This window comes from Fonsecaea nubica, assembly GCF_001646965.1.
Source record: "Fonsecaea nubica strain CBS 269.64 chromosome Unknown Scaff15, whole genome shotgun sequence".
Taxonomy (NCBI): domain Eukaryota; kingdom Fungi; phylum Ascomycota; class Eurotiomycetes; order Chaetothyriales; family Herpotrichiellaceae; genus Fonsecaea; species Fonsecaea nubica.
The window spans coordinates 322,462-344,707 of NW_019173688.1; the positions used below are offsets into that span (position 1 = coordinate 322,462).

The 22,246-nt window shown below is 53.5% G+C and overlaps 9 protein-coding genes across 9 annotated transcripts; 6 read left to right on the plus strand and 3 right to left on the minus strand.

Annotated features, from left to right (window-relative positions):
• Nucleotides 1–736: 736 nt before the first annotated feature.
• Nucleotides 737–2,784, plus strand: AYO20_03315 (hypothetical protein; the record flags this gene model as incomplete). Its single annotated transcript, XM_022641618.1, has 4 exons — nucleotides 737–1,556; nucleotides 1,612–1,762; nucleotides 1,810–2,230; nucleotides 2,284–2,784. 4 exons carry the CDS (start codon nucleotides 737–739, stop codon nucleotides 2,782–2,784), a joined length of 1,893 nt encoding a protein of 630 aa, XP_022502478.1.
• Nucleotides 2,785–4,209: 1,425 nt separating this feature from the next.
• AYO20_03316 (hypothetical protein) lies at nucleotides 4,210–5,736 on the plus strand (the record flags this gene model as incomplete). Its single annotated transcript, XM_022641619.1, has 1 exon — nucleotides 4,210–5,736. The coding sequence occupies one exon, from the start codon at nucleotides 4,210–4,212 to the stop codon at nucleotides 5,734–5,736; it is 1,527 nt and encodes a 508-aa protein (XP_022502479.1).
• Nucleotides 5,737–6,646: 910 nt separating this feature from the next.
• Nucleotides 6,647–8,281, plus strand: AYO20_03317 (hypothetical protein; the record flags this gene model as incomplete). Its single annotated transcript, XM_022641620.1, has 7 exons — nucleotides 6,647–6,751; nucleotides 6,825–6,907; nucleotides 7,014–7,137; nucleotides 7,193–7,210; nucleotides 7,293–7,476; nucleotides 7,605–8,081; nucleotides 8,241–8,281. 7 exons carry the CDS (start codon nucleotides 6,647–6,649, stop codon nucleotides 8,279–8,281), a joined length of 1,032 nt encoding a protein of 343 aa, XP_022502480.1.
• Nucleotides 8,282–9,029: 748 nt separating this feature from the next.
• AYO20_03318 (hypothetical protein) lies at nucleotides 9,030–10,700 on the plus strand (the record flags this gene model as incomplete). Its single annotated transcript, XM_022641621.1, has 2 exons — nucleotides 9,030–9,241; nucleotides 9,287–10,700. The coding sequence occupies 2 exons, from the start codon at nucleotides 9,030–9,032 to the stop codon at nucleotides 10,698–10,700; spliced, it is 1,626 nt and encodes a 541-aa protein (XP_022502481.1).
• Nucleotides 10,701–11,401: 701 nt separating this feature from the next.
• AYO20_03319 (hypothetical protein) lies at nucleotides 11,402–12,682 on the plus strand (the record flags this gene model as incomplete). The annotated part of the gene is made up of 1 exon (XM_022641622.1): nucleotides 11,402–12,682. The coding sequence occupies one exon, from the start codon at nucleotides 11,402–11,404 to the stop codon at nucleotides 12,680–12,682; it is 1,281 nt and encodes a 426-aa protein (XP_022502482.1).
• Nucleotides 12,683–13,310: 628 nt separating this feature from the next.
• Nucleotides 13,311–14,173, minus strand: AYO20_03320 (hypothetical protein; the record flags this gene model as incomplete). The annotated part of the gene is made up of 2 exons (XM_022641623.1): nucleotides 13,311–13,494; nucleotides 13,596–14,173. 2 exons carry the CDS (start codon nucleotides 14,171–14,173, stop codon nucleotides 13,311–13,313), a joined length of 762 nt encoding a protein of 253 aa, XP_022502483.1.
• A 1,095-nt stretch (nucleotides 14,174–15,268) lies between these two features.
• AYO20_03321 (hypothetical protein) lies at nucleotides 15,269–17,398 on the minus strand (the record flags this gene model as incomplete). Its single annotated transcript, XM_022641624.1, has 10 exons — nucleotides 15,269–15,579; nucleotides 15,697–15,937; nucleotides 16,015–16,107; nucleotides 16,171–16,402; nucleotides 16,457–16,613; nucleotides 16,666–16,684; nucleotides 16,746–16,815; nucleotides 16,875–16,888; nucleotides 16,940–17,109; nucleotides 17,167–17,398. The coding sequence occupies 10 exons, from the start codon at nucleotides 17,396–17,398 to the stop codon at nucleotides 15,269–15,271; spliced, it is 1,539 nt and encodes a 512-aa protein (XP_022502484.1).
• Nucleotides 17,399–18,190: 792 nt separating this feature from the next.
• Nucleotides 18,191–20,698, plus strand: AYO20_03322 (hypothetical protein; the record flags this gene model as incomplete). Its single annotated transcript, XM_022641625.1, has 3 exons — nucleotides 18,191–19,356; nucleotides 19,418–20,303; nucleotides 20,378–20,698. The coding sequence occupies 3 exons, from the start codon at nucleotides 18,191–18,193 to the stop codon at nucleotides 20,696–20,698; spliced, it is 2,373 nt and encodes a 790-aa protein (XP_022502485.1).
• Nucleotides 20,699–20,783: 85 nt separating this feature from the next.
• On the minus strand, nucleotides 20,784–21,667 carry AYO20_03323 (hypothetical protein; the record flags this gene model as incomplete). The annotated part of the gene is made up of 2 exons (XM_022641626.1): nucleotides 20,784–20,861; nucleotides 20,921–21,667. 2 exons carry the CDS (start codon nucleotides 21,665–21,667, stop codon nucleotides 20,784–20,786), a joined length of 825 nt encoding a protein of 274 aa, XP_022502486.1.
• Between the last annotated feature and the right edge of the window lie 579 nt (nucleotides 21,668–22,246).

Genomic DNA, 22,246 nt, shown 5'->3' on the forward strand with positions numbered 1-22,246 from the left:
TGCTTGGAATGGGTGGCGGGAACATAGCGCGAACATGGCGTGGATCTCTGGAGGTACTGGGTCCTCGTATTCGTGCAAGGTAGTCGTCGTACTCGTAGTCTGCGGTTGGCATCGACGGGGAATTGGGACAAGTCAGAAGAACGCTAGGACCAGCAGCTGGCACTCAGAGACACACCAGGAAACCCTTTCCCCCATAATTTGGAGCTCCTCGATAGATGTTTCAGGCCCGCTGTGGTCCTGATGCTGATGCTGGTGTTATACTGGCGCTGGTGCCGTTGTGGTGCCAATGCGGCCCCAGTGGAAGATCATCGCTCCGTACCTGCATGAGAAGATCCCAACTGAGGGACGCCCATGCTCCATTCGATCTTCCTCCACCACATATTGACGTCTGTGGTTTCGCTATCTCCTCTTCGCACAGTGGCTTAGCCGGACGCCAGTGCAGGCGATCCCCAAGAAACCACCAGTACGAGCATGATTTGTCCTATGCCTCGCGATCTTTGTCACGTCTAAGTCGTTCACCGCAATCTGTTTCACCCTCGAGGTCCCAACTACATAACAACAAGCGTGGCCGAGCCTTTTTTTCCCCAGCCGATGCCAGTCAGAAATCACATAAACCCGCGGTTTCTCCCTGCTCCATCGATCAGGCCCTCCTCTCATCTCGTCCACGGTCTCAGAAAGACCCAGAGCAATCAACCTTGGTGATTCCACTGTCCCCCCATTGATCGCCAAGTTGGATATGATTGCCACCTCCTCCCTCAGCGCAGAAAGACCTGGCTCTACCTCTCTCCCCCTCATCGCCCCCGAATCCACTGACCGTCCAGTCTCGACCGCGCCGACTGCTGCTTCCGAGGCCAAAGAGCTACCTGTGACCTACTCCACCAATGCTCTGTTACGCGAACCCCTCGAAGAAAATGAACTACGTCAAGTCAATGGTGGTCGGCGTGGGGAACAAGAGCTGCCTCGTTTACAAGCAAGTGCGCAGATAGAAGATGGTGACAACCTGGCGCCCATTCTCGAAGATGATCCGGCGTCCTTCAACCTTATCGCTCCTCCTCCCCTAGACCAGGGCGAAATCTTCTCGCTGGAGACGCAGACACAGGCCCTCTTCTCGAGGGGACATCTACAGGTCATCTTTGCCGATCCCAGTTACCTCTTTAAATTCACGTCTTTCCTTGGAATGTACCGACCCCAGTCGGTGCCTATGCTCGTGCACTATCTGGATTCTCTGAAATCACTGCGGGCCATCAATTATGCCAACGCCATCTGCGAGGGTCTAGACCCGATAGAAGGATATGAGTTTACACAAAGACCGGTCAAGCCGACCATCAATACGGCATTGGAAGAGAGGGCGCACAAGGCTTTTGAAATACTTGCGATGGAGGAACTGCCTGCTTTCATCACACATCAGTACATCCAAGTCGTGAGTAACAGCATTACTGCCAGAATAACGGGTTCGCTCTCGCCGCAACTCCGGGAAGCCTCAGATGGGTTAGCAGAAGTGTTTTGTTTGACGGATCCCTCGAGGCACGACAACCCGATTGTCTTCGCCTCGGAAGGTACTCCTGCCCATACCCGTGCAATGGTCCGTTGTGGGTTGCTGACACGAAGCAGAATTCAATCGGACGACCCAGTACGGCATGTCATATGTTCTGGGTAGGAATTGCAGGTTTTTACAAGGGCCCATGACCAATCCGCACAGTCTGCGGAGGATCCGAGAAGCCCTCAAAGCAGGCAAGCAACATCAAGAGGTCCTTCTCAATTAGTAAGTATGCATCCCGCGTGATTCCAGAAGAGTCTGACGAGGGGCAGTCGACGGGACGGATCTCCATTTGTGAATTTGTTCATGATGGCTCCCCTTTCTGACAGTAGAGGCATCGTTCGATATCATATCGGAGCTCAAGTCGACGTGAGTGGGCTTGTCAAGGACTGCTCAGAAATGGAATCTCTCCGAAAGCTGTTGGACCTGCGTGCTCGGGGAGAGGATCCACCGCTGCCCGAGAAGCCTAACCCCGAGAAGAACGACGAGCTACGGGAACTGAGCGAGATGCTTAATCAAGGCGAGTTGAATACCATCAAGCGCCATGGAGGGAAGATGCACCGCGAAATTGTTGAGGATGACATTGAGAGCGTCTCGTCTCACCATCAACCTCGGCTGTTGCTCAAGGACCCGGATACCATGGTGCCATCAGTTGCCAGTATAAATGGGAGACTGAGTGGCATATATCAGCACGTAAGTTTCTACAAAGGCCGCCGGTGTGTGCCCATGATTGACCGATCACGCAGTATCTCCTTGTGCGGCCATATCCTTCTTTGCGCATCCTCTTTGCGAGTCCGTCACAACGATTACCTGGAATTCTTCAGTCACCCTTCCTGAACAAGATCGGCGGTTCGAATCGAGTCCGTGAGGAATTGACGACTGCATTTGCCGAAGGACGAGGCGTGACCGCCAAAGTTCGCTGGGTCACTAAAGGCGACGACCAAGGCAAGAACAAGTGGATTCATTGCACTCCGCTACTGGGCCAGTCAGGTCAGATTGGCGTCTGGATGGTGGTGGTGGTTGACGACGAGAAGACCATTGAAAGATGGCCTACTGCAGCCGGACGACACCCACCCCAAGTGGCCGCCACAGAGAGGAGCTGGACTCCAGCTCCCGGCAGCGGGTACCAGATAGTCGGATCGCCCCACCACGGTGTTGGCGAAATGAACGGCGGATACCAGGATCGAAATGGTGGAGGCAGCCTGGGCAGTGCCACGGGCAGCGCGACCAGCCTGAGGATCGGATGATGGAAAGGATTTGAGTTTTCTTGGATGTTGTTAACCTTGCTCTGTTCTTTTTGGAGCATGTGTCTGGTACATGGACTATGAATGCAAGGCGGCGAAGTGGAGGAATTCACATCTTGGTTATCTATTTGACCTAACGGAGGGGTACTGACTGCTGGGTGTAATATTTGGAGAGCCTCTCACTTGACCGAGCCCAGATATCATCAATGGCGCAAGTGTTTGTTGAGCGATTATTGGACCGCTGGTCTGCTGGCTTTTGAGAGTCTATGCCGTTCACCTCGTATTCGCTAGGTGAATACCTCAAGTGGGCGGTGTTGAACAAGGGTTGCCTGCTGCATCAGGCTGCACTTGATCATTTTTGCTGGGGCGTTCGTTACTTACAGGGTTTCCAGAGAGCGGAATCTGGGGCCGCCGCAGCCGGTCAACTCGTTCCGACTCCTTCTTCCTCGTATTGTCACGAATGGTGGAGACATGCATGGATTCCATCTCCTGCTCCTTTGCAGCCTTGTCGAAGCTCTACGAGGTACTCGGTACTCTTTTGTGTACCTCGTATGTGTCTTCTCTGCCCTGTCCCTCTCCCTCACCTTACGCCGAGAATATCTCCTCACACAGAGGCCCCCAGCCCAGTGCAGGCCCTGCCCTGACAAGATCGCCGTCAACCCTCTTCAGGCAGCGGTCGGGCCAGAAGTACTCTGCAATTCGCCCCTGGCAGCAAAAGACATGCTGGATTGGTCCATCACAATACCAAAGCCGTAAAACCTGGCTCGGTCCGCCAAGGGGGCCGGCCCTGCGCGATTGAGCCCTACTACATAGTTCCTGGGGCCGAGACCAAGGGGTTGTGTCATCTAGGCACCTGCAGGGCGCTGCGCCATCTCTCTGACTCCAAGCGTGAGAGGCAGTGAGCATTTGCACGACAGGGACTTTGGAACACTGGCCTCTCTGAGAAGCCATCCGGGACTCAAAAGAGCGCTGAATCCCTTCATACAATTGCCCTTGTAAGTCAATACTCTTACCCCCGCGTTCATGCCTCACCCAATGCAGTCTGCTAGTGATATACCTTGCACCTGTCGTTCTCTCCATGAGGATTGCAACCCTGCAACATGTCCTCAAAACCAGCACTCAAATAAGCAAGGCAACAACTTCAAGCTGTCCGAGTTTGTCCAAAATGCCCAACGGGGTTGTTCCGTCTGCTCTGCGATCTGTAGCGCACTCTCCGTGGAGCCGGTGAAAAACGTATGGCGGAACACCACAATTCCAGGCAATAATGCTTCGATAGCAGAGGAGAGCATTCCGATTGAGTTGATGCGCACGGGCGAGAGACCTGGCCGAGTGGTGATCAGAACAGGCAATACTTACGGCTCCAGCTCGCAGCTTTGGAGGCATTTCAACTTATTCGTCCACCCAAACGCCCCTGAGCCAAAGTCATGTATGGCCTTGAGGAAGCTGAAATGTGCACCAATAGACAGGACAGACTCTGCTGAGAGCTACCGTTTTCTGAAGCAGTGGCTGGATGAATGCAATAATCTCCATCAGTGTTCGGCGCCTGAGCCTCCCAGCTTGCCAAAACGCGTTCTGAGGCTTCATCCCGACCGAGTGCACCTATACCTCAGCCAGGAGAACGAAAAAGCCCGGTATGCGACTCTGTCCCACCGCTGGGGGAACTTTGATGAGAACTTCATCTTGAAATTGACGAACCTCGAATCCCTCACCAAGGACATCGCTTGGTCTCAAATACCAAAGACTGCCCGGGATGCTATAGAAATCTGCCGAGTGCTCGGCATTGAATACTTGTGGATTGACTCTCTGTGCATTATTCAACGCAACGAACCGGATTGGAACGACCAGTCACAGAAGATGTGCGCCATCTATGGGCAATCATATCTCAACATTGCAGCAATGGACTCGAACAGCTCCAATGGCGGCTGTTTCCGGTCTACGGGTTCGGATTTGCGATACCCTCCTCACAATGTGCCTGGTCATCCAAGCCTCCAAGTCCAGCAACAACCTCACTTCACTCATCTTGATTTCGGCGCCAACTACGCCACTTCACGCGCCTCGCCTCCACTCCTTCGCCGCGGCTGGGTGCTCCAAGAACGTCTCTTATCTCCACGTTGCGTCTACTACGGCAGAGACGAACTTCTCTGGGAATGTAAAGCCTGTGCGGACTGCTTATGCGGCGGAACCAATGTCATTGCCCGCTTCAAAGACGCTCACCATCGCTCGCTGACCGAAAATGGGGATCCTTTGCCCTTTGCCTGGATGAGAGTCACTGAGCGCTATTCTTCCCTAGACCTAACTCACGACTCCGACCGAGCAATCGCATTATCTGGGATCGTCCAGGAAGTGGTGGAGTCAGGCCGAGGAGGCAAATACCTCGCAGGACTGTGGTCAGACAAATTGGCATACCAGCTCGTCTGGTCGCTGTCCAATACGTTCCGCAGACCCAGGGAGTATATTGCACCAAGCTGGTCATGGTTGTCCGTGTTCGGCAGGGTCGAGTATGGTCAAAATCGTATGGATTACGGCGCTGAGTGGTCGACCATCGATGTCGTAATCACTGATGCCGCGGTTTCAGCATCAAAACCTGACGGTACGGGCAAGATCAAATCAGGCTATCTTATGCTTAACGGCAAGGCTCTGACCATGAAGTCTGATGTGGTTATGCCAGAAAGAAGCCGGCCACAGATGAAACTGACGCACTCGGAACTTCACTTGGAGTCTCCAGTCTTCATGCCTGACTATGTGATGACACCACAGCAAGCTGCGGCCGTTGAGAAGGTTTTTGTGCTCTATTGGGGCAGAATTGTCCACCAACAAACTTTTATGGTTCTGCGGGAACTTCTTTCGGACGGTGTTCTGGTGTATGAACGGCTTGGACTGCTCGCCGCAAACCACCACTGGACTCGACAATTTCAGCGTGTAGCAGAACCCACGATGGATATACGGGTAATTTAGAGGGTTTGACTCCTTGACCGCGTGAGAATCTTCGTGGCATTGGCAGGAGGGCGTACTGCTCCCAGACCAATGTGTCTTGTTGCGTTCAACGCCGACGGCCAGCCAGTTGCATGCTCCAGCAGACGACTTCCTGTACCATGGATGTCCCTCAATTGTCCTCCTACAGTCTCCTGTCCCTGTGGCCTGAACAGGCTGAGCAGCAGAAATACGTGTCACTGAACTTTCACTTGCACCCTTTGAGTCTCAGCCTCGAAGCAGCCCTTGACTTGACAATACCCCGCAGCCTGGCAGAGGGACATGGTCTGTCCACGACGATATTTCCATGAACGAAACCTGGTGACGATTGTGAGAGGACTTATCGACTGAGCCTGACGAGCTAAACAAATCTGTACGGAATCAACCCACAGCTCTGTCTATCTCCGCCATACCTTCCCGCAGTTTATTGGAAGTGGTTCATCATCAGGTACGTCGCAATTTGGAGTTTCGACATTTCCGCGGGGTTTCAGCATTATGCGAACGAACGGCGGGCCACGGAACTCTGACGAATCCCGTTGGTGTGGGACATTGACACATCCTCATACGGCAAAACCGAGGGCAATGGACGAAAACTACTAGCCACATGGGAAATGCTGAATTGGTCCCTTTTCAAACAGACTGAGTCGTCCTGGACATGTTCCATACGAGTCACGGCCGATGATGACCGATGATAGATAGACCCGAGGTCCGACGCCGGAAACATCAGCCCCTCCTTGGATACAGATGCATTTGGAGATACTTGGTATACAGAAGATAACTATTCCAGTTCTCTTCATTGCTTTCAAAGGCCAATTTTGTTATTTCTAATTGCGAATTCGCCTGTTGCCAAGTCGCCCCGACAGCCATTGGTACCTGCCACCGAATCTTTTGTATCATGCTTTTCGACCCTTCCTCGTCGTCGCTGCCCAAGCGATCGGAATTGCCCAAGATCCCAGGGGCTCCCGATGGTGCAGCCTGGTTCTGGGGCAAAGATGACGAGGTATGGAAGTCTCTAGATATCTTGCATCACTTATTCCTTTCCCAGGTCGGATTTGTCTCTGAAACTCGAGTAGCTCGGACGTCTCAATCTCCTGACACCCGAACGCACCTCCAAGGCCGCCGCGTTGATCAAAACCGGAGAAATTGTAAATCTCAAGTAAATATGACCGCCCCCGTCGCTTCTTCCCCGTTGAGAGAATCGGAAACGACAAACCTCGAGAAATGCCAGCAGAGGCTAATTGATATGTCGATACAAATTCAAGTTGGCGTGCCGACTATCCCGATCCCCCTGCTTTTGGGAGACAGAGCTTCAAGCACACCATTTCACCTCTGGGCGAGACGGGGTTCGACGACCTGTACGATATGAACACGCAGAGTGGATCGCAAGTCAGTTTTGGATGCCCCATGTTTTCTTCTTGTTTTTCGGACTGACATTTCGCAGTGGGACGGCTATCGACATGTAAGGCTCTGTATATTTACAGATATACCCTCCCAAATTTTTGGGGATCTCATTCTGACTCCTTCCGGTTGGTTTGCTAAAGGTTGGACTTCGTCACAATGACAACGCGGTTTTTTATAATGGGGTACGTGAAGCTGTCTCCCATCTGGCGACCAATCCAGCAGGCTATGACATGACTAAACGGGTGACCAACAAACAGCTCACGACGGACGAAATCTACAATACGGACAGGTGCGGGATCCAGGCGTGGGCCAAGCACGGAATAGGTATGTTATGTGAAGCCAATCCCTCTCCAGAGACAGCCCAGACAACGGACATACGGCTTCTCTCTCCCTTTCTCTTGGAATGTCACTTTTACTGACCTTTACCCCTCTCCTTTGGGGCCCAAAAACAGCTGGCCGCGGCGTCCTCCTCGACTACTGGGGCTACTCGGGTGGCAACTACGACCCGAACAGCTCGCACGCGATCCCGCTGAGTGAACTCCAGGCGTGCGCCAAAGCCCAGGGCGTCGAGTTCCAGCCCGGCGACATCCTGCTGGTGCGCTCGGGCTTCGTGCAAGCGTACAACAAACTGAACGCCGAGGAGCGCGAGCGCGTGGGCAAACTGTCCTTTGCCGACCTCGCCCTGGCGGGCGTCGAAGGCGGCGAGGCCATGCTGGACTTTTTGCACGACAACTACTTTGCCGCCGTGGCCGGGGACGCCCCCTCGTTCGAGGTCTGGCCCTTCCAGCAGCCCGCACTGCACTATTACCTCCTCCCGCGCTGGGGCATGCCCATCGGCGAGATGTGGGATCTCGAGGAGCTCGCCGAGACGTGCCGTCGCAAGAAGCAGTATACCTTTTTCATCAACAGCGTTCCTGCAAATGTCCACGGTGAGTCTTTTCTGGGCGGATACCTTTGCTTTTCCCATTCTATTCGTTTTCTTACCCGCACGGTTCCTGTTTTTGGGAAGCACCGATCAGGGATCTGCGAGCCACAGGTGTACGAAAAAAGGGAGGATCGTATGCTAATTCTGTGGTTTTCTCTTTTAGGTGGTGTCGGGAGCCATCCCAACGCTGTGGCGATTTTTTAGACTTTTGGGATAGAGAAGGAGGAGGGGGAGGCAGGAGCAGGGGGAGGGGTAGAAGGAACATGGAATGTGTCAAGATGAATATACCGGGTTCTCTTCTTGAAGATGAATTATTCTTGGTAACTAGGTGGCTTGTGAGTTCATGCCATGCAATGCCATACGAGGGATCTCCAGTGCAGCTAGCCACCTACATACCTACCTAGCTTTCCACCCATCTATCATATCTACGATGCACGTGTATTTACAGAGGACCCTGGCTTTCTCTCTCTGTCTTCTGCTTTGGGAAGATATGGAGGCGAAGGAGGCGAAGGTTGATGAGACTGCGGGGAATGGTGCGTATTTATCTTGGTCGGTATTGGAGGATGCTGTCGACGACGAACCGAGTATGCGAGTCCCTTGGTACCCTACCGCCTGGGTCGCGTGCTAAAGGTACCTCGTCGTTGGGGGCTGTATGGTGTATGGTAATTAATTATAAGTGCGGTGGAGATAAGACTAGACTGCGCCTGGGCAGCAAGGCAGCAACGAAGTGCCGCGTCTTGTATCTTTGAGTGTCGCATCAACGTCGCCTCGGCTCTCTCTCCCATACCACTCACTTCTCCGCATCTCTAACTCGACATGTTGACTTTATGAGTACGGTTGGATCCGATCTGGAGGGCGCAGACTACAGATACGAGTGAGAATCCTGCCTGAACTCCTTGCGACAACCTGTATTGACACCCGCCAGCCCAGAAGTTTTCAGCCGCACCAAAACATGGATTCAACCATCGCTGCTTCGACAGGACTGCCGGCTAGCATCATTGTCCTTATCATCACAGTCATTATTCTAGTAGCGGTCACGGTTCATCGTGGGCTTACCATTGATCACAGTCCTGGGGAGCCTCCAATCATCAAGCCGGCGATCCCCTATATCGGCCACATACTGGGAATCATCCGGCATGGCACACAGTATTTTGAGCTTGTCAAGTGAGTGATGGATGCCTCTAATGCTCGCAATCTAATGTGCCTCAGCCGCGACACTCGGTACCCGATCTACACGTTGCCCACCTTATCGACTAGACAGTACATTGTCACTTCTCCTCAGATTGCTGCTCAGCTCCAGCGACAGCACAAGGACCTCGCCTTTTACAATGTCATTCTAGAAGTCACGCGCAGATTGACCAGCCTCAAGCCAAGTACCATGAAGATTGTCATGAAGAACGTCAATGCCGAGCAAGGTGACTGGGGCCTGATGCCGACTATGCATGACATGTTCAACACGGTACTCGGACGAGGGGAGTCATTGAAAGACCTTACTCGTTCGCAGATGTCGATTTTCTCCGAGATGCTGAACGAGGTTGCCGTGGGAGGAGATTGCCTGGAAACGGATCTGTTTGGATGGATCAAGTCAACCTTTGCTTTTGCCAATGCAAAGTCGATCTATGGTCCAGAAAACCCCTTTGCCCTTGATCCCAGCTTGGTCGATTCTTTCTGGGACTTTGAGGCTGGTATGCTGGCCCTTATTATTGACATTTTTCCTTCCATCACAGCCAGGAGGGCATATCTGGGACGAGAGGCGATTGCCAAAGCCCTGGTTGACTATGTCAAAGAGAAGCGGTGGCGCAAGGCTTCTCTTCTCATTCAAAACCGCATCAGCATCAACCTGAGCCATGGATTTACCGAGGCCGAAGCAGGCCGATCAGAGATCATCTTGCTCTTTGCAATCCTCGGAAACGCTGTGCCGTCCACGTTCTGGATTCTTGCCAATATCATCAGCCGTCCAGAGCTACTGACGCAGATTCGGAACGAGCTTCAATCGGCTGTCACTGACGAGGGGAGTGGAGGCAAAAGCATCAATCTCTCCGTCATCGAAACCTCCTGCCCACTTTTTGTGTCGACGTACAGGGAGTCCCTACGCATGATCGGCAACCTAGCCTCACTTCGATACGTATTGAGGGACACGGTCATTGGGCAACATTACCTGCGAAAGGATTCTATTATACAAGTGGCTGGAATCATCATCCACCATGACCCGCAAACCTGGGGCCAAGACAGCGACCAGTTCAACCCTCGACGTTTTATCAAGGGCCAGGCATCTGTGGCGGATAACGATTCAGAGCCATCGGGCTTGGACCTCAAGGAGCCGACGGCAACACAACTGCCTCCTGGCGTCCCCTCGGCGGCATTCCGTCTCTTTGGCGGGGGCAGTGTGGTGTGCCCGGGACGACACTTTGCGCAAAGTGAAATCCTTGCTTTCGTTGCGTACCTATTGATGGCATTCGATATCTCTACTCCAGATGGAACACCCATCACACTACCTCCGCGAGACAATGAAAAAATCCCTTTGAGCGTCATCAAACCCAAAGGCGATATGAAAGTCAGGATTAACAGACGAAAAGGGTATGAAGATGTCTCGTGGCGTCTGGTGGCTGATGGTTTCCACTGATGGACCTGTAATTACCTTTGCCGGTGAAGTTTTGAAGTAGAGCTATACGACCCGAGCGACTGCTCGTATTTTCATCTTTATGACATCTGAGTGCATGGCAACAATCAGCATCGCCATCGTCTTGTCGGTGCCTCGATTCATATCTCGGATGATTGTTTTTCCTTTCCGTGCACAAGTGGAGACGCGACACGTTGCTTCCCCTTTTCGGTTCCGTCAACACCGAAAAATGTGTATAAATTTCAACGACTCACCACATTTCTCGCCTGATCCTGTAAGCTTCCAGCAACAAGTATGGCGATCCCGAGCAAGGTCTCCAGTACATGCACAGCTTCTCAGTGAGCTATCAAGCCTCACTGTTGTGAGCCTGATCCACGAAGAGTCCCATTGACGGGGAAGCTCGGCATGACCCTCTGTTTCTTCCATCGCCTGCTCCTTGTCATGTTTTGATTGAGATTTTGTTGTCCTTTTATATTTGAGTTTGCTTTGAGCATTTTGGCGGCCATCAATAGATCAAGACACTGCAGGTCCGTGTTGATCCTTGTCAGCACAAAGGGGGAGACCGGCGTTTGAGCGAGCGACTTTTCGGTAGAGCGAACCTGTGTCAGCAATCATACAAAACCACTCCCCCACAAACGAGACGCGAGCATTCATTTCTCGAACAACTCCTCAGACACCTCCTCCTTCTCCTGGCTGACCTGAACATGATCCGGATCAGGCATGCTGTTATCTGCCTGGTTTTCGCGACCTTTGTTACTCTGGGCCTCTACTATGGGTCGGTGAGTGGCTCCATCACCGTCAAGTCTTTACAGTCCAAAGTCCCGCAGATTGTTGGACTTGGAGACTATTTTGACTCGGACAATTCGGATGTCCAGAACCAGAGTCAACCGGCTTCCACCCCTGGAGATGGCTCCGGGGCCTCGAATGCTACAAGCGGGTCGTTAGCGACCACGGCCCCTACAGGTGGTTCTTCGGGATCGAGATATACACGAAGTCTGGTCATGGCTCGACTGAAGGAGGAAAGCGTTACGTGGCTTGACGGCGTCGACCTCGGTGCCGACATCAAAAAGTTCATCTATATCGCTGACGATCCCACTGCGCCCTTGCATCCACCCAAGAACAAGGGTCATGAAGTCATGACTTATCTCACCTACATAATCGAATTTTATGACCAACTACCCGATGTCAGCATCTTCATGCATGCCCACCAAGACGCATGGCACAACAACGAACTGCTGAACTGGGACGCCGCCGAAATGATCAAACGGCTGAGTAGCGAGAGAGTCCAGCGTCAAGGCTACATGAACATGAGATGCCATTGGAAGCCCGGATGCCCGGACTGGATCCATCCAGGTCAGATACAGAGGGACAAGGACAAACTGGAACAATCATACATGGCATCAACCTGGGCAGAGTTGTTCGTAGACAAGCCTATCCCTGCCGTCCTGGCTCAGCCGTGTTGCTCCCAGTTTGCGGTGAGTCGCAATCAGATAAGGTTGACACCGAGGGAGACATACCGACACTACCGAGACTGGCTGCTGCGCTCAGAAATATCGGACGTCACCAGCGGTAGAATCTTTGAGTATATCTGGCAGGTCATCTTCGCGAATGAGAGCGTGTTCTGCCCGAGCCAACGGGCATGCTACTGTGATGGATACGGTGTCTGCTTCGAGACCGACAAGACATTCGACAAGTGGTTCGAACTGAGGTACGAGAGGCAGATGGCCGAGAAGGAGTTGCGTGAGTGGGAAGAAAAAGCCGAGGCGATCGAAAAGTTCCGGGACAAGGATGGCAGACTGCCTGGCATCGAAGCCGGGGAGCTTCAGGTGCCAGAGATTGGACGGAAAGAACAGCTCGAGGCCTCGATTGAGGAGAAGAAGGCGGAGCTGGAACGGAGGAGATTGGAAGCCTTGGAGAGAGGGAGGGACCCAAGGATCAGAGCAGAGAGTGACGGACGGCCCTGGAAAGAGGGAGATGGGTTCTAGAGGTCTATCGGCTCAAGGCGGATTGGCGGGACCAAAACGCGCCTCAGACCAGTGCCACCGACCTATTCGAGGCTACGAACGATGTGCACATAAAGAGATGGAGTGACAGGCTCTACGGGCAAGACACAACGACAGGACCGAGAGCAGTCAAGAAGTGACTCTCGCCAGCCATGTCCTGCTTGACCCAATTTCTCAAGGTAATGGTCCGTTTCTTTGCAGCAGGGGCCGGTAGGATGTGCATCGGATGGTCTCTGTATGTACAAGGGCAGATCGTCTGTCGCGGCCGTTTGCTGGGACTCTACGACACGGCCAAACAACGTGGCTTTACCATCCACTCGGCAGTCTCGACCATGTTTTGTATATCCTGAGGGGCTCGCCAGGGCACTGGCGGACGAAGAAGACCACCAAGGAGAACCAGCCCTTGGTGATGTCGTCCCCAATGGCGAGGTTTTCCTGGCACCCGATGTCCGACATGGACGACCGAGCGAGATTCGAGCTATTGTCGGCAACATGCTTCGCGTCGCCCCAAATATAACCAGGGTTGACATCCCTTGTCTCTAACTTCTCGACGTGATGATCAAGGTTGTGGCAATTGCAAGTACCACGGAGAGCGTGGAGTCGAGATGTTCTAGGAGAGTCGACCTCCGTCGACACCAATGATGGCAGAAGAAATATATGCCGACGCATCGCAGAGGAGGAAGGCGACCGTTTCAGCGACTTCCAATGCCGTCCCCTTTCGTCCCAGGGGAATCAATTCGGCCAGTGTTTCTTCCGAGTCTGTGGTCGGAGACATGGGCGTTTCGATCTTGCCTCTAATCAAAACCATGGAATCAATCTCGATGTCAGAGCCGGAAAGGGAAAAGACATTTGAGCGGGAGGGGGGTGGGAGAGAGATGTCGACGTTCAAACTCACGGTGCCACGGCATTGACGCGAATGTTCCTGGGCCCCAGTTCCTTCGCTAAGCACCTGGTGATGCCGTTGATGGCGTGCTTGGACGCATTGTAGGCATACTGGCGTGGCCAACCCCGGCTCCCCCAGAGGCTGGACATGTTGACGATGGAGCCACCGCGCTCGTTCATGTTGGGCACCTGGGCGCGCAGACAGTGCATGAGGCCCTTGACGTTGACGTCAAAGACCAACGCCCAGTCAGCGTCGTCGAGGTCCGCAATACCAGCGACTCCCGTGTCCGCCCCGGCCACGCCGGCAATGTTGGCCGCGCCGTCCAGCTTGCCGAACGTCTCGACGGTGCGACGGATCCACGCCTCGACTGATTTCCGTTCCCGCACGTCCACGCAGGTGCCCATGACGGTGCCGCCATTCTGTGCGATCAGGTCGACCGTCTCGTCCAGGAGTGATGACTGCACGTCGCAGATGGAGACCTTTGCTCCCCGAGCGGCGATCTGGATGGCGGTTTCGCGGCCTATCCCGGACGCGGCACCAGAGACGACAATAACTTTGCCTGTCAGATCAATCAACGATGTTCCTGACATTCTTGGTACTAGTAGAGAGGTGGAAGACGGGGTAGGAGGTCTTCCTCACCACAATGAGGCAGGGCATCTTCATTTGAGGCACTATGATATACACTCTACTCTCTCCGAACCATGTGGGAGGAAAGGAAAGGGAGGCTTGGAATCCATCCGAGTTCGAATTCGGCCCGTATGTCCTTGTGGCCCCCTTCTCCCATTTTTACTTTTTTTTCGGCGCAACCTCCGATAAGCCGCCTACCTACCCCCCTACCTACTCCTACCTACACTTAGCACCTTGCCCCCGTGGCACCTAGCACCTGGCTAGGTGTCTAGCTAGCTAGCTATTATGTAGCCTAGTCGGTACCCGGCAATTCGGCACCTCTGGCACTTTTGACACTTTTCGCTTTGGGGTACCGTGGGTACTCCGGGGACGTTGTCTCCAACTGCCACCTACCTCCTCGCCAGCCCAGCTATCCACGTACCTTAAACCATGGGCGGACCATGTGCATGTGCATGTGCATGGGCATGGGTAATCGAGAAACTTTAACCTGACGTGCCTGCGTGCCCGCGTGCCTGATCTCCCGAGGGTCAAGAGAGAGAGAGAGAGAGTGAGAGAGAGAGTGTGTGTGTTTTGATATGTCCGCTGGTACGTAGCATGCATGCATGATATACGAGATTAAAATTGCATGCAATGCAAAGGTGAAGGTGAAGACGAAGACAGGTAGGTGGTCAGTCACTCGATCTCGCAGGACCTGGGGACACTTGGGACTTGGAACTTGGGACTTGGAACTTGGGACTTGGAAGACCAACCGACCAACCGACTGACCACATGATTAAGCCTCCTCGACGAAAGGTAGATAGATGGATGGTATAGACAAACACGGTCAAACTTCGTGTACTGTAGCGCTCGCGCGTCATTCTCCTTTCTCTTCAATCAACTAACTAACTAGACAGTCTCACTATCTAGTCATCATGCCTCTCTGTGCTCCATCATTGGGCCAGGCCCCCGGTGTTTCGATGGATACACTCTTCCCTCTCTTTTCCCTCTGCGTACCAGGTTCTTCCCAGTACCAACCCCCGAGACTATACTCGACTCGACTCGACTCGACCCGACCCGACCTACAGGGTATACCTGTAAAAGGGGCTCTTGTCGCCCATCTTCAACAGCTCGTCGTCGGTGTACCGGGCGCGAATCTCCTCCTCGCTCATCCTGTCGCGCTCCGCGTTGATGCGCTTGTACGAGAACCTCAGGATCAGACACGCCACCACGGCCAGGCAGTCGATGCCCATGATCACGCCGTACCCGGTCCAGTAGTGCGGCGCTTGGTTGGACAGGAAGATATTGGACCCGACGATGCCGCCCATGTTGCCGATCGAGAGGAGCAGCGCCATGCCGACGGCCCGTTTGGACGAGGGGGCCAGGTTGTTTGCTTTACGGGAACGTCAGTCAAAATCTTGCCATGACATCTCTCTTTTCTTTCGTGGGTAAAGTGGAAAGGGGCGGAAAAATAGCAATCGAGGTGACAGATCAGATCAAAAAAACATACCGACAAAGCACATGACGGGAATCGTGAGCATGTAAAGACCGCTTGCCGCGATAAACAATATCCCATAGGTCAGGCCCGGTAGCCCAGGATGAGGTACTGCCAACAGACAGATTGTGCCGATGATTGCGACCACCAGGCCAAGGATGATGAACGGCGATCTCTGTTTGTAGCGGTCCGAGATCACCGCATTCAACACCGTGGCAATCATGGCCACGACGTAGATTGGCACCGTCAAAAGTTGCTAATTGTTTTCAATATCCGTGTCATCAGTTTCCCATTTCCACAAGTCTCGGAGAGTTTGTAGGGCATTTTACTTACCGCATTGGCAGCCGTGTAGCCAAGTCCGAGAATGACAGTAGGAATGGCATAAGTGAACCCATAGCCTCCGATGGCGTTGCCCCAGAATATCAGCTACCATCGCGAGGAATTAGTCAAAGAACCATGACCCCTGAAGAGGTTGCATCGCGCACGTACCACAGCCAGCCAGATTTTCCATTCGCGTAGGCCCGCAAAGATGTGTTCCTTTGTGATTTTGTCGTCGTTTGTGATTCTTCCTCTCCCCGAGCCTGTCTCAACTTGAAGTCTGGCAATCACGAATTCGCGTTCATCCGGAGTCAAGAAGCTTGCGGTACCGGGCCGATCTGGCAAGATCCTCCACATGAAGAAAGCCAGGGAAGAGGTGCAGATGCCTTCAATGATAAAGATCCTACATCTCTAGTCAGCATCAGGCCACTTGATCAGACCAGGGGCGAGGAAGCACCATCGCCAGCCTTCCAGCCCTGAAATGCCGTCCATTTTCTGTATCGCATACGCCAGGAGTCCTGAAAAGGCACCTCCCATGGTGGCCCCAGCGTAAAAGAAGACCATCCTCGTTTGGACCTCGTATCGGCGGTACCAGATTGTCAAGAGAAAAGTTGCTAGAGGGTGTCAGGAATCGAGACCCAATTGCTGTATACCCAACAAACTTACCAGCGGGAAAGAAACCGGCCTGCCTCAAATGTCAGCCGTTGGCTCTCACGGTAGATACAGAGTCACTGGCGAGATCTTACCTCTGCCGTTCCGAGGAACCATCTAGCAGCCAAAAGTCCAGAGTACGACTGGACAAGACCGGTCAGAGTTCTGGAGCGCAATCAGCCAATCTATTGTCGACCAAGCTTGTCACGGGAGTGCGGCCGTACACGATCAACCCCCACTAAAGAACAATCAGTACAAGTCAACACCAGGGGACAAAGTGTAAACTGACCACAAACAGAAGAATACTAATGTAGTAGGAAGGGCGAGTCATCTTCAGAATGATGTTGCTCGGCACTTCCAGTAACGAGTAGGGAATGAACATGATGGTCAACGCCACGTTGTACTGCATGCCATGAAGCTTCAGATCCTTCTCCAATCCAGCAACTCTGGCGTTTCCGACTGCCACACTTGTCAGTCCTGGAAGGTCAACGTCAAGAGACTGGGGTACTCTCGTACTATTTGCGCGGTCGATGAAAGACACCAGATAGAGAAAAGCAAGGACAGGAACGAGTCTGACGTCGATTTTTCGCAGGATCTTCTTTTCCTCCTCTGGGGTCTTTTGTTGAGCGGCAGCGATGGTAGCATCCTCCTTGGTGTGGCCGGTATCTTCGACGGCAACGAGCTCATGGGCGATGGCTTTGTCGTCGCTGCTGGCGTCGTGGCTAAGTTGAGAATGAGTGGCAGCCATTGCTTTGCTCCCAGCTATCTGGCTATTGTGGATTGATCGAGTAGAGTCAGATAGTCAGATAGTCGATGGATCACCCAGCCTGTAAGAGTTCTGGAATCCTGGTGGACGGTCTAGTTGCCATATAGCCTGCCTTTTGTGCTCGTTCGCACGATCCCAACCGCGCAACGTTCATAGGGGCACCTGATTAGACCATTTTGCTCTGATTGTGTTCTTCGGCGATGGTCCGACGGCGCTTGGTCACCGATTTTTGCTCCGACGGCGGTAGACCGAAACTCTTTCCCAAACCTTCAGGCTGGAGGTTGGCGCCGTAATGCCAAGTATGGGGGAGAACCCCCAGGCCAGGCATCTTGAAGGAGGCTTCTAGACCAGCTGAACGGGTCGTGGTCTGTCGAAGGGTAGGTCTTTCGCATGGTGGCGTGGATGTGAAGGAGTAGTTAGAGGAGTCGACCGAGGCACAGAGGCTCTACAGGTTACAGGTGAGAATGCTGAGTCTCGGACGTTGATGATTGAGGTTTGCCACTAACAAGACCAGACGGAAGAGGTGGACTTGGTGACCTGATAAAATTGGTCTGATTGTTCCCCGCAGCGCCAAGGTCCGGGGTCGGCGGCCCCTGCGCCTTTGCACCTCTGCGTCCCTACGTCCCTGCGTGGCCATGTGGATGTGGATGGGCAGGATGGCCTGATTGATGGGTTTCCCTCGTGGATTCTCTCGCTTCTGATGTTTACCATATCCCTGTTCAGCCCTGGCTGACGCTGGCGCCCCAGTCGGAAACGTCGCAACAAATCTTCAACATGAGTCCCCCAAGCGATACGAATGCGCACTTTGGCGTCCTCACACAAGCCTGTGATCGATGCCATACTCGCAAAACACGCTGCGACCGAAGTACACCACGATGCTCCCACTGTGAACGCGCCGATGTTCCGTGTGTCTTCTCGGACAAGTCGAGAAAACGGAACTATTCCAGAGGATTTGTGGACGACATGCAGTCTCACATTGGTGATTTGGAGAGAAGGAATGTCGAGCTGACGCGAAAGCTAGCAAGGCTAGGAGAGCCTGATCGAGGGCGCCAGGGTCAAGGTCAGAGTCAGGGCTCTTTTAATGACACTTCTACGAACCAGGTGGTTGAAACAAGTCCGCAACCCGCAGGCTCCCAGACTACGGGTTGTACCACGTCAAGCGCACCTCTGACGAGTCCTCCTCTGATCCGTGAGGAGGACGGGATTTCTGGAGTCATGGACTACCTGACTCTAAGGGCAACAGGGGAGACTCACTACCTCGGACCCAGTGGTGGTGGTGAGCTTGCGAAAATGGTCGGCACGGTTATAGACTCGGCATCCCTACGACCACAGCTGTCATGGACTCAACCTTCCTCATCATGCTCCGAGATTGATCTCACAGAGGAGATTTCTTATCCGTCGGCAGAGCCTCACAGCGAGAATCCTCTTCCTGACCGGAGTACCGCCGCGAAGATCATCTCGATATACTTTGCTCACAACCACCTCACCTTTCCCCTTCTACACGGCCCTACTTTCCTCGATACTGTCAACAAGATGTATATGGATCCTACTTATTACCAGAACCACCCATTTGAGGCTTTCACGTTTGATATGGTGATTGCACTGGCAACAGCAAACGCCAACCATTTTGAATGCTGCTCAGCTGGTGCTGATAAATACTACAGCCGTGCCATGGAAAAGCTAAGTATTGTTCTTCAGATGAGCGGTTTGGCTCCCGTACAGGCTATAGTCTTCGTGGCGCAGTATGGGGTAATGTGTCACCTGAAGCGAAATGTTACGAGCATGTGGCATGTTGTCGGGATTGGGGCTCGGTTCTGTCTTGAGATGGGACTGCACAGAGAATCTCGACACGGACGAACATTTGATCCCGTGGCGCCACAGTCAGCTTTTGACCTGGAAATGCGACGGAGGTGCTTCTGGTGCTTCTACAACCTAGACAGGTGAGTGACAAATCCCTTGATTCCTGCTTGCCGGACGTACCTTCTCACGCCAATGGCTTAGAATCGTCAGCATAACACTGGGTCGTCCAGTCTCGATAGATGACGATGTCATCGATGTGCCGCTGCCGTTACATATCTTGGACGAGGACTATTTTGGACCCAATGGCTTGGAATCCGGGCGGGCAATTCACGGAACCAGCAGGAAGCCTCTCACATCACCCTTTCTCCATCTTGTCCGGATCCGCAAGCTTCTGGGGGCAATATCAGGCGCGTTGATGTCAGCAAAAAATGCCGCTCGAAGCATCGAGGAAAAACTTCAAATACGCAGCAGTCTCCATCAAGAACTCGTCCGCTGGAGGGAAGATATACCAAGCTCCGAGATGTTGGGCGAAATGTGTACCAGTCGCAGCCCAGTGTCCAGGTTTCTCACCAATGACTGGTACCACGTACTTTACCATAACGCAATTCTGATACTCCATGGGCCGTCTCCAATGTTCCCTGGTGATCTTGGGTCCTCTGACGCACCGGGCGAGAATACCTTGCTCTTACTGCGATCGGCCAAGGCGGTGATCAACCTCAACTCCAAGCTACATCGACACCGCCAGCTGGACTATTCGTGGATCACCCTGAAAGCCATATTCCTGGGTGGCATCACCTATATCTATGCGATTGGTGCCTTGCTCAAGAAATGGAAAGCCAGTCTTCAGAAACGTTCCGTGTCGCACAAGGACGTGACTTTTGTTCCGGCGACCATAGATATCATTGCCGATGTTCGCGCTTGCTCCAATATTCTTCTGGCCGTTTCGGAAAGGAGGCCAGCGGCCAGGACGTTCTGCGAAGTCTTTGAACGGTTAAGCAATGCTGTGATTGGCGACAGCATCACATTGATGTTGGAGGCTCAGCGCCACGCAACAGCAGCTCCCGCGGCGCATTTGGCCCAGCCTATGGTAAGTCATTATCCATATACGATCCCTTATCCTACCCAGCCAGGAATGCTGACTTGGACATGCAATCGCATCAGGAACATCATGTCTCCACCTTCCAGCCATCGCTCTGTGGTCAATCATTTGAATCGGACGGCGCAGACGGTATGGGTGGAAACAATGCCCCTGTGGCATCCATATCGAGCCCGACGGGGGTTGAGTATGCGGATGCGCCCGATTTTCGATGTAACTACGAAGGTCTCGAGACGACTCTGCAGGATCCATCTTTGATGTTCCAGTTCAACAACGAGGCGTGCCCGGAATTCTGGATAGACTGGTTCACGGAATCGAACGGGCAGCTCGACGAACAACTGTTGTTCAACGGTCCAGACTTTCAGGCGCTGCAGGAACTCATATAATTGTTACTAATGTATCTAAAACTCCTTGTATATTTGCCCCAGATACCCTCTGCAGTGCCATCGAACGTACAGTATGGTTCCCGATTCACTCTCGGTGATGAACAGCGTCTTGAAATCGTCGCCTCCCCAGGTCAGGTTGGTCGTCGCCGTGCCCAGGTTGCTCCTGATCGTGGCCAGTGGCTCGCCGTTTGGTTTGTGCACGAAAATGGTGCCCAGACTGACGTGTGCGACAAACACGTTGCCTTCAGAGTCCATGGTCATGCCGTCGGGGCCGCCGAGGCCGTAGTAGGAAGAAAATCGGACCGTGCGCTGGACGCTGCCGTCGGGGTAGATTGGTAAAGCCCATATCGCGTTGTCGCGGGTCATGGCGACGAAGAGAGTCTTCTCGTCGCGACTCAAGACCAGGCCGTTGGGTGAGATGCCGTTGCGCAACAGCAGGTCCAACCGCCCGTCCATGTGCCAGCGAAAGACCCTCCCCGTTGGATCCTGTAGGCCGGTCTGGCCTTGATCGGTGAAGAAGACGCTGCCGTCGTGGCCGACAACGAGGTCGTTGCACCCCTTGAAGGGTTCTCCGTTGAAAGAAGGCAGTGGGAACTGCACTTTATCTTCGTCTCGCTGGGCCTGCAGATCCAGGCTCACGATTCCCCGGTGCCGGTCGGCGATCAGGATGAGTTTCTTGCCAGGGTGCCACGCCATGCCGTTTGGCTCGCCGTCATACTCGGCCACGCAGCGCCATTGTAAAGTCTTCAACTCGACCGCGAGAATGCGACCGTTGGGTATGTCCACCACAAACAACTCGTTCGTGCCCGGGACAATGATCGGACCCTCGATGAAGACATCGACTACCTTCCCGCCATAGATCAGCTGTGAGTGGGGTTTGCGCTTCAGCTCACGAAGATGTGCAGGAACCGCCGTGTAGGTAGCCGGGTCGATGGTTTGGATCTGTGTGGGTGGTGGGAAAGACGCCATTGTGATGTTTCGCAACCACCGAGGAGGATTCGTTCGCCACAGGTCACCTCCCTCTGGATATTGGCGAGGTTGACAGTCAATAGAGACTTAATATTCCCATCCAGAAAATAGCCGGGAACCTGCACCGAAGAGGAGGAGGATGTCCCTCCCCCCGCCTGCATACAATATGCAGCCGGCATCTGATCCTTGCCCTCCGTCGGCGATCTGCCGGTCTTGAGAACAGTATGAACCATCATTCACCACCTCACTTGGCGCCTTGCAACGCCATCACTATGGATATCGAGGCCACGGAGCACCTCCTCGACTTCCTCGGCGCCGCGCCCGAAGCGGGAAATCACAGCCTCTCGAAGAGCGGACTCGAGGACTCGATCCCCCCCCCTCCCCCCATCTTGACGCGTACTCAGAGAATGCCGGCAACATCTCAGTATCGAAGGGGATAGGCTGCACTGAGAAGCTCGGAGGTACATATCGAGCATGTCTCGGAGGGATCAAACCACTCAACTTAGGTTGGGCCTTGGTGCGAGATCGGCCATGGATGGAAGTATTTAGTCGTTGGTTCTGCTTCTTTCTGCTGTTAGC